Raw genomic sequence first — 16275 nt, forward strand, 5'->3', positions numbered from 1 at the left:
GGGACCTGACCTACGTAACAAGTTCATTGTGTTCAGTCCAAACTGAGTTACCGTTGCGAAGAACTCATAGGTTTTCTTCAACTGAGAAAAAACAAGAGACCGGACAGAGGCGATGCGGTGAGCAGGACATTAAAGGAAAATAGACTGGGTTTTGTCTTAGATAGTACAGCATTCAAATACAAGAACAATTTGGTACAGAGGACTTCAGTACGTTTCATCTTTCACTCCTAGGTCAAAGATGAAGGAAGATACTTCTACTCACTGGGCCTAGGAGAGTTCATCTAAAACCTACTGTCCATTTGTCATGACTGTTTATTCCTGGAAAGAATTGTCCATGGTTGTCATCTTAAAAAGTTTGTAGTGTTAGAATCTCCTTTAAATCCCTTCAGTCTAATGCAGGCCAGGATGGAATATAGAACCTTTGTAAGGAACCTTCTAAGAGACGTTCCATCCATAAGGACAACTTGCTTAATTTGTTTTTAGCTTGTTTGGATCCTGGACTGCAGGAGGATTTTCCTCGGGCTTCTCCTGTATGTAGCAAGGGGTCATAATCCTCACAGGACCCCATGGTTCCCCCTTCATCCCCCGATCTGTGAGGCTTGAAGAGGCAGAAGTATTTCTTGTGGCCATTTAGAGCTAGGACGTAACCGGTGTAGTCGCGCTCCAGGAAATGTTTATCGTATTGATTTGGAATGGGGGCAGCATCCTGGGCAAATTCTAACAAATATTCCAGCCATTCTCTATGCTTATCGAGGCTCAGGAAGGAGAAATGAAGACAGCTGCTCCTGCGGGAGAAGTGAGAGGGAACCAATTTAGACTGTGTTCCAGTTCAGACCAGACACCACACAGGAAACATCAAGGTTAGAAACTGAAGGAGGGTTGAAGTAATTTATTTTTTTATGTTTTTGCACAAACTATTTTGACTGACTTACAGCCCTGGAAAGTGAAGCCCTGTATTTGTCCGAACACAGGCATAGCATAAGTGGAAGTAGAGAGACCCGGAGGGGAGAGTTCAGGCTCCATGGCCCATCCAGTCCTTGGCCTCTCTGCTGAGATTACCAGTTGCACTAGTGGCAGTACGGAGAACATACATCCATTACAAAGTGGACTGAGCCCACCAACCCATTTAATGTTGGCTACCAAACAGCTACCCATTTAAGCCTTCTCACAGGTGCAAGCACCCACATGAAGGTGAAGGTGTTCTTGGGAGCAAGCATGCAAGTATATACGTGACGAAGCAATGCAACAATACACACCCCCAAGCCTATCCACTGTGCGATACTACACAGGCCATTAAGAGCATAGCAGAAGCCCAAAGAGGAACTCCGTACTGACCCTGTGAATGTGTAGACTTCCAGGGCAAACTTCTGAAGTAGGCTGGTTTTGGTGGGGTTGGAAAGGATCAGAACCACGTTCATGTGACCCGGCCTCAGGCGCACCAGGTTACTAGTATAGGTAACATCTGTTAGCTCAGTCACTTCGACAAAGCCCTTTTTGGGAATCCTGCTGGGCAGAGAGAATGATTCAAGTGAAAAAGGAGCAAAGGACAGTAAATGCACCTGGGCACTATAAGGAAAGAGTGACCTAGTGAAAAGTCACTCAAAACCCATGTCACAATGTGTTGGCTAATCTGGCACAGTGCAAAACCCCTGAAAACTCACACCCCCTATGCCTTCTATCCAAAGCCTATTAAAGCAGTTTATCTTTGGCCCGCTAAAGATTAGATACTCTTTGGCAAATCATTGTCTCTTCTCCTTCATCACTCCACAAAGCATTTGTCTAGGCAAACAGGTGGGTTTCTAAGTGACTGTATGGTGGGAGGAGGATAGATTTTAAATTTTAAGAGATGGAGAAAGGTGGGTGGATGGAAAGAAGTTGGCTGTACAGCCACTAGCCTGTTGCTAGTTCAAAGAACTTAGCAGTGGCTCCCTTGTCTGACAGATTTCAGTCACAGCTCAGGTAACAGCTACTTTCCAGTTCTCTACCTCGAAGGGGCTTTTGGTCCCAAATATTCAATTTGTTGCTTTCCGCTGACTGCCCATTCCCCGTGCACTCTTTATATCAGCTACACCAAACTCACCCATGCACTGCTGTTCACATGCTGCCTGCCTGTCACTCACACCACCATGTTCACACCAGCTCCATTACTTCCCTACTACCTACCCACTGCCCTCTCTGCCTGGGGGAAAGGCAGTAGGAGCAAGACTGTGCCCCACCAAGCCTCTTGAGCAGGAAAGTGAAGGTGCAGAGAAGGCCTGACTAGTGCAGGAAGGAGTTAGCAGGGGAAACCTGTTCTCTTTGCTGAAGGTCGTGTTATTCTTTTCATTCTTTTCATTGGGTTCTTCTTTCTGGGGGAGAGGAGAGTCTCTCTCATCGCTCGAGTCGCTGCAAAGGAGCATTTTAAAACAGGGTAAGTTTCAACTGAGATGCTGAAATATGGTCTGTAAGGCTCCAACAGATGGTCTGGTAGGTACTCACCTGAAAGCCTGAACAATAACAGTGCCAAAGAGAATGAAGAGGGCTGAGAAGATCAGGGACAGAAGTGGCATCATTTCCCGCCTAAGAGAGAAGGTTTGCAGTTAGTTCTGAGTTCCTACAGTCAACCTCTGCCTCAGGTTTTCAGCTCCCTTCCACCCCAGATAATAGCATATAATTTCCCTTGAACTGACTGTTTCCTGTTTTAAGGGCTTTAATGGAAGCTCTCTCATTGTTCCTATCTCCTAACGAAAGGCAGGGAGACAAATGGAAGAATGTTTTTAAAATACCCTAAATGCTAATGAAAACCGCACAGCAAGACAGCCAAGCCAGGACTATTGCCAACAGGAGCGGTGTGTTTTCAGTAGCACAAAATCCAGTGGCAGACCTCAGCTTCACAGCTCAACTGGCTACCCAGAAAATGAGGCAGAAGTCAAGCTTCACTGCTTTTGAATTTATCCTCAGGCAAGACAGAGGGCTATTACAGCTAAACACAAAATAAGAGCTATATTGATATTATAAATCAGATTCCATACCAGTTATTATGAAATACGCTATCCCAGCAGTCCGAGACATACTCCATTGCGGAGTAGAGCCATCGGAGAAAGAACACCTGTAAAGATACAACAGATCAATGACAAGGTGGCTGCTCTCCCCCTACCTGTGAAGAAACAAATCAACTATGTGACTATCCCCTCTGCACCCCTTGTCCAAACCAGCTCAACTACCTCAGAGCACAGGGGCTGCCCCCTGCAGCTGATGTGTACACAGTGAATGAGTCTTGCCTCTCCAATACTCAAAACTCTAGGCACAATTTCCATCACTGACCACAGTGGTGCAGTCTTAGCCCTGGTCTACACTGGGGGGGGGGGGGGGGGAGCAAATCGATCTAAGTTACGGACAACTTCAGCTACGCGAATAATGTAGCTGAAGTTGACGTACTTAGATCGACTTACCGTGGTGTCTTCACCGCGGTGAGTCGACTGCTGCCGCTCCCCGTTGACTCTGCTTGCGCCTCTCACAGCGCTGGAGTACAGGAGTCGACGGGAGAGCGCTCGGGGGTTGATTTATCGCATCTAGACTTATGCGATAAATCGATCCCTGATGGATCGATCGCTACCCGCCGATCTGGCGGGTAGTGAAGACATACCCTCAGAGTTAACTAGAACCAGATAATATAGGTTTGTTATGCCTCTACAAAATTGAGAATACTTACAGGAGCAAGTTCATCATTCAAGTCTGGCAGGACAGTGTCTGAAGAGAGAAGACCAGGGTCTGTTCTTAACTGAGCCAGAAGATCCAAAAGGATGAAGTTATCCTCTTCACTGCCCTCCCAGGCATCTTCCAAGATTTTATAGACCACTCTTCCTACATTATTGCGCCTTTCCAAGATGGCCACCTGGACAAAGCAGTAACAGCACAAGCTTCAGGGAACAAGATACCAGCTTGGAAGAAAGACTTGATGTGTCAAATGAGAATTCAGAACTAGGATCCAGATTAAAAAGTTATTTCAGTTAATCTCTCATGACACCCATATCAAAGGGCGGGCACAACATCGGAATGGGAACAAGTATAAAAAGTAGCTGCATGTTTCATTATACCCAATTATACAGAGATGAACAGCACGTGTTCTCTGAACCCCAGCTCCTGTTCTTTGGAAGCACAACACTTATTTTGTATAGTGTTTTTCCTACACACTGCATTCCACATCACATAACTCAACTAATTAGAGTTAGCCAGAAGGAGAGTAATTAAGAAGCATAGGCAAGGAGGAAAAAGAGGGATGTTTTCTCAGCAGAGATGTGAAATAAAACAATGGATTTGGTGGTGAGACATAAGAAGGTCATTCCAAATAGGAGGAGCTGCTGAGGACAAAGCTCTCACATTAAGAGTGGAGTGACAGAGTGAATGACAGAAGAGAACAGTGCTAAATAAGCAGGAGTAGTTTGAGAAGTAGCAGAGAGAAACAAGGTCCATCCATGAGTCTGGCAGGAGCAAGTTCACCGAGGGGTTTAAGATCAAAGAGGACAATTTTGAACTGGTCAGTGAAATGAACAGAGCCAGTGGAATCATGAGAATGGAAGATGACGTGGTTACACTTTGTCCATGTCAGAAGGCAGGCAGCGGTGTTCTGCACATGCTGGAGTCTAGAGAGCTGAGATCGGGACAGATCAAAAAGAAGGGAATTGCAATACACAAGACAATGAAGGTCTGACCTGAGGCAGAGCACACCAACATGCAATACAAGAGGATCTGTTAGAAGTAGAGAGGTCTGATCCTGCCCATAACATGCACCCGTAATATTTCAAAGAAGCAGCATCAATGTTCTCTCCCCCATAATATTTAAAGAATAAAGCTCAGAGAAAGAGAGACGGAATTACAGATTAGGCAGAAGGAAAATGTGACACTCACGGCAGATTTCCCCCAATATTTCTCATCATCCATCAGCAAGGCCTGGGCAAAGTCTCGCTGACGGTCGTCGTAGATATGCACAAACCTCACGGTGTCTTTCGTGTTTGCCAGAGCAAAGGCCACAAAGGCCTCATAGGTCTTAGCAAACTTGTCACCCTCGCCAGTAAGTAAAACCACACAGTACCTAGACAACACAATGAAATGAAGGATTCACAGCAGGCCTGGAGACACAAAGGAATAACAAACCCAACCTGCCAGCTAGAACAGACCCTGACGAGCCAGAGAGAGACTTCATCGTGTCTACCTTCTTACACACTCCATTGCTCAATGTTCCAATCTCAGTCCTTCCCATCTTCTATGTTCCTGTCCCCGCAGAGTTACTGCAAGGTACTCTGTTCCATAATACAAGAACAAGTGGATAGTGAACTGAAAAGTGGCACGTTTGAAACTGATAAAAGGAAGCACTTTCACACAACGCACAATTAGCTTCTGGGACTCATTGCCATGGGACAGAGGCCAAGATCTTAGCAGGATTCAAAAGTAGATTAGACATTTAGATGTATAAGAAGAAAATCCAAAGTTCTAATACTAAATATAGAGAGACCCCCCTCAACGCCTCTGAAGGGATATACACCTAACCTTGCATTATTAGGGGTTAGGAGGAAACTTCCCTGGGGGCAGGTTGTCCCATCACTGCCACTGAAGGGCTTCTTGGACATCCCTGTGAAGCATTTGGCACTAGCCACTGATGGTGACAGGATACTGGACTACATGAACCACTGCTCTGATCCTGTCTAGCAATTTCTATTCTTCCAATGAACCCCTTTATGGACCCCCCCCAGAGAGTTAAACGAGACGTCGCCTGTAAGCAGCCACCGGGAGTAGGAGCGCATGAGGATAGGAGGAACTCCCATCGCAGCAAGCCTTACTTCCGCTGACGGTGAGACTTCTTCACAGGACACAGCTCACGAAACAGTTTCTGGTTGGTGAGTCTGGCTGCCAGAAGGAACTTGTTCTGGGAAAGGAAGTCATCAATGAGCTGCTTTTTCATCTCTCGTGCCTAGAAAGGACAAAGCAAACAGAAGGATGTTCAGCTCTCAAGGAACATGAATGCTCTAGTGTTAAAGGGTCACCATGATGAAGGTCAACAAGCTGTTTTACACAATGGAAGAGATGTTCGGGAGATTGGAAGTGTGGCCACTCATGACTGCCCCTGGAGAAGGGGCATTAAACAGCTGTTGTTGCTGAGGGGGAAAAAAAGCTAAGCATCCAGTAATATTAAAATCCCAACTGTCAGAAATTGCAACAGTGACCGAAGGCTTCTGACGACTCAGCATTTACTGGGTTGTACCTGCACAAGAACAAAGGTTTGGGCATATCCCATATGCAGCCTTTCACTATTAATGCACTTTCTCTGTGAAACCTCTACGTCTCATGGACTCTATAAGGAATTTCTCAGAGCCAAGGGTTCTTCCTAGGAGACTAAGGATTTCTGACAAGGCTGAATTAATTAAGAGCTGCCCTCTCTCTGTACAGTCACTGCGCCACTGAAACCCAAAGACCTGCCCTCCTCCACCAGCTTAGCTACAAAACTATGTCCCAGTGAAAACCACAACTGTCACTCAGTTATCCTCCAAGTTCAGATGCCTGTTGAAACCTACAGAGCTCCCTCCCTCCCTGACGGTCGGTCAAGACATCCTTCTGAAGCTCCAATTTCTGCTCCCATCCAACCCAGAGTTGGTTTGAAATGCTCCACTGATCAACTTCTGATGTAAGAAACAGGCCAGAAAAGCAGTTACTACACCTCTACCTCGATATAACGCTGTCCTCGGGAGCCAAAAAATCTTACCGCGTTATAGGTGAAACCGTGTTATATTGAACTTGCTTTGATCCACCGGAGTGCGCAGCCCTGCCCCCCCCGGAGCACTGCTTTACCGCGTTATATCCAAATTCGTGTTATATCGGGTCGTGTTATATCGAGGTAGCGGTGTATATATTTTACTTAAAACCCAGATAGACAGACAAAGACGCAGACCACAAAGTGATACCTGAATAACATCGGCAGGCTTATCAATATGTTCCTTGAAGATCATCATGGTGGGGGTGTAGACGTTGATGTTATATTGTCTGGACAACTCTTCAGTCCCTCTGAGTCCAACATACACGTATCCAAAGGACAAATAATCTCTGTACGCAAAAGCAGTGAGCTAGAGGGAAACAGAGGTCCAGTGCATGTTTACATTGCAGATCATGCTTTGATTCTTCCCCAATAAAGCTTATGGTGACTATTTCCCCATAGTCTCCACAGCACTGTTAAGTCTACAACAGCCAAATGACACACAAAGTCAGCCCATTCCCTTTACTAGGCTTATTACACAGTTAGCTTCTTCCTCATGACAGAGGAAGGTTGGCGGGATCCAGAGTTTCATTTTACAATCTAACATTCTATATCTGGCCAGATGTTTCTTTAGCAACTCATCATCCTCAAACAAATGAGACCCAGTGCTCAAATGGCCCAGATCATTAACTATTTGTGGTGGGAAAGGAATGATGTTTTTTCCCCTTGCCCTCAACCCCACCCACGCCCTTACTTCCACTAGAGATCCGTCTATGGCAAGAGAAGTAAGTTCTACTCATATTCAGATGTTTAAAATAGTTAGCAAAAGCCGGTCACCTGACTATGCAGTCTCCAAATAACACACGTGAAATTGCTGGGTGTTCGGGGTGGGTAATGCTACTTAGAAGAACCATCCAGCCTGTGCCTATACCGAGCCTGTCCCATTCTCTACTAAGACAGGTGGATTTACAAAGCTATCCAAATGCCACAGATAACACACAAACACACACACGTTACCTTGTATAACAATGGCACTACTGGCATATGATCAAACAGAAGGACATGGGGTTTATTTTCTTTCTTCCAGTTCGACAGGAATCGGACATAATTTTTATCTGTAATCTTAAATGTAAAACAGAACGTTCGTTTCACCCTCAATACATTCAGAAAACTGAAATTCAATAAGGTTAAATGGCTGCATTAGAATTGGGTCCTAAAAAGCTGCGCGAATGTCATGATTTCTGTTTTGTAAAGGATACCTGTGCCCATACATCTTTTCCCGCTAAGGCGATTTGTGCAAAACCAGGATTTTTACACTAACAGTTCTCTCTGCTTTTGCTGATCTTTCCTGACTTGATGTCATAAATTCTCAGTGGCATCATAATAATTTCCACAGCAGCTAACTGGTGGTCATTACTGAGGATTATGACTTCAGATGGGGAATAAGCAAAAAGGGCAGAGTAGAAGTCAAACAATATGTTTATTTAAAAATGTCTCTAGTGATAAAAAGCTCTGTCTGCCAAAAGGGCTTAATGCGCTCAACTCCCATTTACAGGCCTGATCCAAAGTGTGCTGAAGTCAACAAAATGATACCCAATTCACTTCAGTAGGCTTTGTGCCAGGCCTACAAATCTGCAGGAGTTGAGAATACAGAAAATCTTGCAAGAGATACTCATCAGTTTGCAGGATAGGGCAAGGGAGGAGAAGAGACATACAGTGATGGTCTCTAAGGTCATGTCCACACCGGAGCACCGTTTTGGAACCTGGCCATGGCTACCCTCCAAGCAGAGTTCAAACACCATTCCTTAATATAGTTGTAACTATCTCTGGTGTAGTCCCAAACAATGTCAAATCGGCACCCGTGTGGTTACGAGCCCTAACGTAAGCCACGTGTACGATCAAATGCTTACCATGAAGCACTGCAGTTAATCCTGAAGGACGTGAGTTATGGTAAGTGGGGTATCATCAGTGAGGGGGGTGTCCTGCCAGCTCAGGCACCTATCTCACCATGCACAGGGGAAGATGGAGAAAAATTCCATCTTGTGCGTGAATGTAGTGTTTCCTTCAAAACCGCCTCCAGCATTTATAGCTGTAACGATTTCACTCATCCGAACCGCCATTCTCCCTTGATGAAGGCCATTGCAAATAGCTTCAGAAACTTCTGACACCCCCAAGACAAAGGTCACATCAGAGACTGACTCTGTCAGATGATGTCAGAGACAACAAAGAGATCCAAGTGTCTAGCACACACTACCACTTATCAGAATCCAAACACGCTGATCTCCCTGTCACGTACCTTCTCTATGAGGTTCCCTGGAAGAAGGCTCTCTACAAACTGCCTCAGGTTCTCTCGGATGACCGCATTGTGGAAGAAGGATATTTTCCCATTAATGAGTCCCAGAATGGAGGGTGTGCTGTGTGCTCCCAGGTGATGTGCGAGGCGTCTCTCATACCCAGCGTGGACGACTCCAATTCCCACCCCTGAAAACGGAGGGCAAATCCAAAAAGAGGGTCACCTTGACATGGTTGGTGAATGACCAAAACTCCCCTAAAGGGAATCAGCACTAAGGTGGCTGCTGTTACCCAGCACACCGAGAGGATGAATTATTCAGCTGGTACTACATAGTGTTTCCCCTTTTCACATTCAATGGGGAGTTGTATTACTCTGCTCTCAGGAAGAAGTAACAATGGGACCAGCTCCTCCTTACTCTTCTGCCTAAAGGTTCTCTATTCGGCATGTTAAAACCCCAAGAAAAAATATCACGTTAAATATACAGTGCAGCAACTTCTTGTCCCGGCACTCTTATTTTGGATTCTATGTCCTCTGTACCGACCATCTCCGGTTATGTAGATGACCCATAAGGGGGACAGGAATTTTCACCCTGAGCAAGAAACACTGTAAGTACTTAACTGGAATCCAAGTAAACGTTGCCAGGGTTCCCTGATTTTTATTTTGGATGCCAAAATTTTCTCCCATCCTCCTGTGTCCTACATGATAGTGGCCTTGACTCTGGTCAAATTTGGGCTGGCTCACAGCTCCCTTTAGACTCCAGATTGCATCTCCGGACCATTCTTGGTATATATCAAGGGCAATGCAAAGCTTATATTGCAGGCCAGAACATAGTAGTACCTGACCATGCAACAATCCTTGGTGCTATTTAGAGTGATGCACGCACTAGGAATGGTTTCATCACACTGCAGCAGAAAAGGAGACAATCACTGAATTTAGAGATGGAAGAGACTCCCCAGACTGCATCTAGTCCATTCTCTGCCAGGGCTGGATTTTCTAATGTCTTGTCTTGTCAAGTGCCAGCTATCTACACGGATGGGGCTTTCACCAGCTCCCTTCGGAGACTGACCCAGCCCTACAGATCTAAAGTGTTTACTCATGTTTTAATCCTAAATTTGTCTTGTCTCAGTTTCATTGATGAGGACTGGTGTTGGAAAGAAAGAGATCAATGCCCCTCCACTTAGACTGGAAAACAACAGAAATAAAGCCATTCACACCACACTGATAAACCACAAAGGAACTCCAAGGCTGAATTCACATTCAGACACAACCCCCAAAAGCTGAAGTCAGTTGCCGCAGTCTAGGATGGAAAGCTTTGAGACAGCCTCTCTCTGAAAACACGTTGCATCTTGAGTTTTTAAAATTTGCTTCTCTTACCCAGCACCTCTAGCTCCTGAACAACCTCCTTCCACACAGGCTCAATGTGGATACAGCTGAAGCACCAGTCCGAGGTTATTTTAATGAGGTAGGGCTTTTTGAAACTGTCCGGTACAATCTCGTTCACATAGTGCGAAAAATGCAGCAAGTACTTCTCATCGGAGGAGTCTCGTCGCTCCGAATTAAACGGGAAGTGGAAAAAGGATTCGTCAAAGTAAAAGCTTTCGTGGAAGTGATGGAACTGGCGGTGCTGCTGCTGCTGAGGGTACCCCTGGTTCTCACCCACATCTCCGTAACGATCAAAGTTTGATCTCTTTTCCTCATTGGAGAGGATCTGTCAATCACAGAGTTAAGAAGGGTTGAAAAGAAACAAGGCCTGGCTCATGTTGAGAGAGAACTGGAAGGATGACAATTCCCCTTCTTAAAATGATTGAATAGCCATAAGGAGCAGACATACTGGGAAGAGGACATAGGTGCTGGAACGGGGTGTGGGGGGTCTGCAGCACCCCCTGACTTGAAGTGGTTTCCATTATATACAGGATTTCCAGTTTAGATGAATGGCTCTCAGCACCCCCACTATAAAAAATGTTCCAGCACCCCTGGAAGAGGAATTCCTTTTGCTGAACGTCTACCCAGTTGAGCTCCAAGAAAGGGAACTGTCATGTCTTTTACACCTATGTCTCTGGAGCCAAATCCATGTATGTGGCATGGAGTGAGACAGAGTTCACACAAACAAACAGAACATTTATTTGGAGAATTTTGTACAAACCTACTCACTAGCTAACCATTCTTTTTAAATATTAATTTCTGGCTTCCTAGTTCTGTGACACTCTGTCTTCCAAATTCTTTTATCATTTCAGTTTCTCAGCTAAGAGGCCATAAAAACGAGTCCTAAAACAAACATAGTCCAGAAGACTATTGTGGTTTTCTCGTAACGTCAAACATTTAACAGCCACGTGAATTTGAAGAGCTGAAGCGCTCAGGAAGACAAGCAGCACTTTAAGCAGAAACTGCCAATTGAGCTGGGAGATGAGAATTCAGTTTATTCCTGGGCGCTCAGCATGGATGTAAGAGCATCGGCTGAGGTGCCACACGCTGAGATAGCTGATTCAGTGAGGCCTGGATGAGTGACCTGCAAGTGCTACTTATGCAAATAATATTTTAGAAGTGACTAAAGCTCTCAAGCCATTAACCCCACTTATAACATCACTGGAATATGCATAACAAACATGAAGAGACGGCACCAGCCTGCTTTGCTGAACTCAGTGGATACCCCTTACTCTTTGCTTGATGCTTTTCAGCAAGCAAAAGGCAGAACTTTACATTTGTTCTGCCACAACATTTCCAGCTGCGGGATGTTCATGGTCTATTGAGATTAATTCACATATCCCCCAATAACTGGGGAAGTGTTAAATGGCTATACAGGTTTTTTTTCTTAAATCAGCAGCATCCAGGGGCTAGTTTTTGTCAAGAAAACCTAGACAAAGATTCCACCAGCCTACCCTGCCATACACAGAGCTGAGAAATTGTTCCATGTAGATATAACTGGAAAATAGTAAAGGCTACTTGTAAAAGATGAACAGCATTTTCCAGGCTCTAACATACATCCCGAAAGCAGCACACAGTTACCAAACAGTGTTTAATACCTCATAGGCCTTGCTAATTTGTATAAATTTATCTTCTGCTCCTGGGTCCTTGTTTTTGTCAGGGTGCCTACAATGCAAAAAATAAAGAAAATGGAGTTTGTCCTTTAGAAAGCATCAACAATTTATCACAGGGAGTCACAGCAAGCCACAAGTGTTTTCAGCTTCAGTTCAATACTCAGACTAAGCGGGATTAGACATTAAATGCCATTTACTGGTATACACTTCTTAATCCAGCTGATGCAGATTTATGGCAAAAGTCTATTTCTCCTACCCAGGCTGAACCACATAAAGAATTTCAATAGGATTTGAGTGGTATATGAAAAAGCATTTCCTCGGTTTCGAATTTTATTTCATAAATAAATGGTCCAAGTGGAGCTAAAAAGTTGATTTAACACCAGGCAGTAAATTCCTTCAGCAACAAGCCTACCAATTTCAAAGATGCACGCTCTAGCTGCTGCCCTATATATATTAGGCAAAGCAGCTACTTGGTACATCTGCAGCTCTATTCTGCATGTTAATAGTTTTCCATTATAGCATTAGACCACAACCTTAATGCCTAGGTTCTATGAGACCCCAGAAGCTATCAGATTCTGTAGTTCAGATAATCATGTTTTTCCAGATGCTGTACATCAGCTCTTCTCTTCAGTGTATGAAACAGGTCTTAATGTATGGTCATAATTTGGCTTAACTTAATTCACTTCCTCTTTTAGGAATCTTGAAAATTTGACTTAAAAAAAAAAAAAAAAGCTCAGTGACTAGAAGTTGGTGATGATCAATTTTATATATATATATATAAAACAGATTTACTCAGTTGAGTTACTGGATGTGAGGAGCACATGTAACTAGTTAGAGAAATTAACTAGCGAATGTGATCCTGCTGCAATTCCTACAACCACCCTAAAGATATAGTACAGAAGTTATTAAGACATTTGTTTCTTAAATTTCTGCCCTTGGTGATTCTTCCAATATGGTATATTTTGTAATGTACAAGATGGAGGGGGGAAAAGTTTCATATTAGACCCTCCAGAGTCTGATATCCAGAGTACTGGACGAACTGGAAGTTAGTACCATCAGAAAATATTACAGCATGTGCAGTGTGCAAAAATAACTAAAATTTAGGGCCAGATCCTGCAGTTCTTGTTGTCAACCTGTAAATAGTCCCACTGAAGTCGACAGGTCATTTGTATGAGTAAGTGACGTGGGATCAAGACTCTCATCATATATACAGAACATAATGTATGATTAGCTTTTTACTTAGAATACACATGCAAACAAGATAGCTAAACATTATAGGTCCAATTCGACAAACCTTTCCTTGAGTAGTACTTACTCACAAAAGAAGTGCCATTGAATTCAATGGGACGACTCATGAAAGTAAGTACTTCTCTTTCAGGCTGCATAATTGGGCCCTTTATTAGGAAACAGTTTTCCTTCTCCTTTTTTTTTTTTTTTTTTTTTTTTAAAGTTTCTCCCTGGCCAGCAGATACATTTACTTGAGAAGAGTGGGCCAGCTCCTCAGCTGAAATAAATCAGTGTAGTTCCATTGTGGATTTAAAGTTGATGTACACCAGCTGAGGCGCTGGCTCACTATTCAGAATACGGTTTTATTCAACATGGTAAGAGCAAGTATACTGTCGATAGGGGGGAAATGGTTATTGTACCATTTTAAATGTCTTTGTTTTTATTTTGTAGATGATGGTTTCTCTCACAAATATTTGGTGCATTGGTGAAAATAGCTGACTCTAGCTTGCAGAAACCATTTAATATACAAAATATTTTGATCCACCTACCATTCCCGGGCGAGCTTCTTATAAGCCTTTTTAATGTCAGCCTGGCTGGACGTCCTGCTAACCCCAAGGATTCTGTATGGGTCAAAATCCACTGCAGACAAAATTTGCAGAACCAAGACCAGAACCAGGACCACAACCAACGAGATGCTTAACTTTTTCAGTTCCATTTCTCTTCCTTTAGGCAACCTGGACAGGAGAGTTTCCATATGCGTAAGACAGAAGTGCAAAACTAGAGATTGATGCAAAATCCAGGAACCCCTATATTTAGTCCTGGACCACTGGCAAAAGAACTGAAAAACCAAAGGCCCCATCTCCTTCAAACAACCAGGACCAGAATTCATGTCTTGTACTACTAAAAAGGTAGGATTTGGGAGAGAGTCTGTTCCAGCCCTTGCATGTCATGAAATATCACATCATTCTAATTATAATTTTGCTTCACCTACAGTTCAACATTTTAGTAGCTTCTATCTTGAGAATTCTAGAGCAAGAGACCTGTGCTTTACACCTACTAGCAGTTCACTACCAGTTTTCAGGTATTAAAAAAGCAGTAAACTGTAGCTGTTTCTGCCATTCCATCATCTATTAATTTATCAGGACTAGCAGATACTTAAGGGACCAGTACACTTTTCTAAATGCTAGTACTAGACTAGCAATCTGAAACCAAAGAACTCCGGTGGCTGACAGTTACATGGGACCATGTTAGTTGAAGGGACAATGCCACTGTGAACTCTAGTCGGTTCCAAAAAAGTGAGTTAAAATATTTTCAAGTACTACATATGCCCCTCAGCCCCCAATGTTGTGTTTTTAAAACCGTATTTTCCAAAAATTGTTTCTCTCTCCTGTTCACGTCTAAGATCCACAGAATCACCTCCTGAAACTAAATGCACGACAACAGGTTGACTACTTAAAATGCTGCCACTCACAAAATTAAATAAAATGAAAGAATACAAAAAACATTTTTAATAATCTGTCACTGTTATCTTGAGCACTGCTTGCAACAGTTAAGTGAAACCATTTCTCAGAGAGGGGGTGAGATTTTTAAACGGATCATGTAAATACATTTATTCACAGATGTTATTTATAACAGATTATTAATAGTGGAGGAGATTTTTTGTAATCCAGTTTTTCACTAGTTACGCTCTTTACTTATAGTCTGCATAGTTCACATCTTGGGCAATGGAAATCAATGCAGTCAGTTTTACCACCGGGGTCTTAGAGCTACAATCTTTGGTCTCCAGACACTATCGAGCAGGGGCCGTTTGTTTGTTTAAAGAGAAATCCTAGCACTGGACATTTAACAGTAAAATCCCCCCCCCTTCAAAGTCACAAAGAATATTTCTCAGGTTTTATGAAACCTTATTGTTATGAAATGTAAATTTGGAGGCACATGTGATCTGACAGAGCAGCTGCTGACAACTGGGGCTCCCCCAGGCAGGGGGCTGCGGTGAGGGGAAGAGAAAGGAGCCAAGGGACCAGGAACAGGGCACCCGATCCGTCTCTGCGCCCCCTGGCACTGGGGGAGGGGAGCGCCCCGTGCTACTCCCTAGCAGGGCCCTGCCAGCGCCCCCCGCAGCTGCCCCCAGGTCGCCTCCCACCAGGCAGCTCTGGGCTCACCCCCCAGCCGGGCGCCCCGACTGTCACCCCCACTGCCCCTTGCCAGGCCCCAGGCGGCGCTCGGAGCGCGAGCCCCGGACCGGGCGGGACGGCCCGCGGGAAGGGTCAGCCCTACATCCCATGGCGAAGCCCCTTAAAGGGCCAGCGCCCACCCCGGGCTGGGACCCCTTGGGGGGGGGGGCGATACCCACCCTGCGCTCCGGGCGCCCGGTCCCCGCTTCCGGCTTCGCCGCCCCGCCTCTCGCCGTCACCATAGAGACGGCGCACTGCTCACTTCCGCTCTCTGCTCCACCCGGTCATAGAGACGGGACACGGACCATAGAGCAGCGCGGCGCTCCGAGGGCTAGCGAGTACCATTCTGCGGAGCATGACGGGATATAAGCGAAGAAGCCCGGGGTGGGGGCTGCCTTGTTGTAACCACCTTTCATGTCGAGGCAGGAGTATCATGACGTGATGTCATGGTGAGGCATTGGCCCATGTCATCACAGCACCATGACCTGGGGCATGACGACATGTCATGATGTCAGTCTGTGTCATCATGTGACGTCATGTCATGATGTCAGCCCATGTCACCGTCACCATGGCGCTGCATCATGATGTGATATTGTGTCATTGCAGGGGTGCTGGAACAATTTGTCTAGTGTGTGTGTGTGTGTGGGGGGGGTGTGCTGAGAGCCATTGAAGCAAACTGTAAACCCTGTATATAATGGAAACCACTTCAAGCCAGGGGGTGCAAGAGCACCCCCCGTAAGCCTAGTTCCAGCACCTACGTGTCCTGGTGTCACCATGGTGCTGCTGTGTCACGACAAGATGTTGCGTCATGGTGTCAGCCCA

At 44.9% G+C, this 16275-nt stretch overlaps 1 protein-coding gene across 1 annotated transcript; it reads right to left on the reverse strand.

Annotated features, from left to right (window-relative positions):
* Positions 1 to 385: 385 nt before the first annotated feature.
* On the reverse strand, positions 386 to 15698 carry DNAJC16 (DnaJ heat shock protein family (Hsp40) member C16). The gene is made up of 15 exons (XM_065421292.1): positions 15633 to 15698; positions 13828 to 14013; positions 12038 to 12104; positions 10392 to 10725; positions 9021 to 9205; positions 7742 to 7846; positions 6936 to 7094; positions 5817 to 5947; positions 4888 to 5071; positions 3692 to 3874; positions 3012 to 3088; positions 2479 to 2559; positions 2290 to 2385; positions 1336 to 1506; positions 386 to 785 (listed from the first exon to the last, which is right to left on the reverse strand). Exons 2-15 carry the CDS (start codon positions 13992 to 13994, stop codon positions 386 to 388), a joined length of 2340 nt encoding a protein of 779 aa, XP_065277364.1. The 5' UTR covers positions 13995 to 14013; positions 15633 to 15698.
* Positions 15699 to 16275: the final 577 nt, after the last annotated feature.

The sequence above is a fragment of the Emys orbicularis genome, chromosome 22 (genome assembly GCF_028017835.1).
Source record: "Emys orbicularis isolate rEmyOrb1 chromosome 22, rEmyOrb1.hap1, whole genome shotgun sequence".
Lineage (NCBI taxonomy): Eukaryota > Metazoa > Chordata > Testudines > Emydidae > Emys > Emys orbicularis.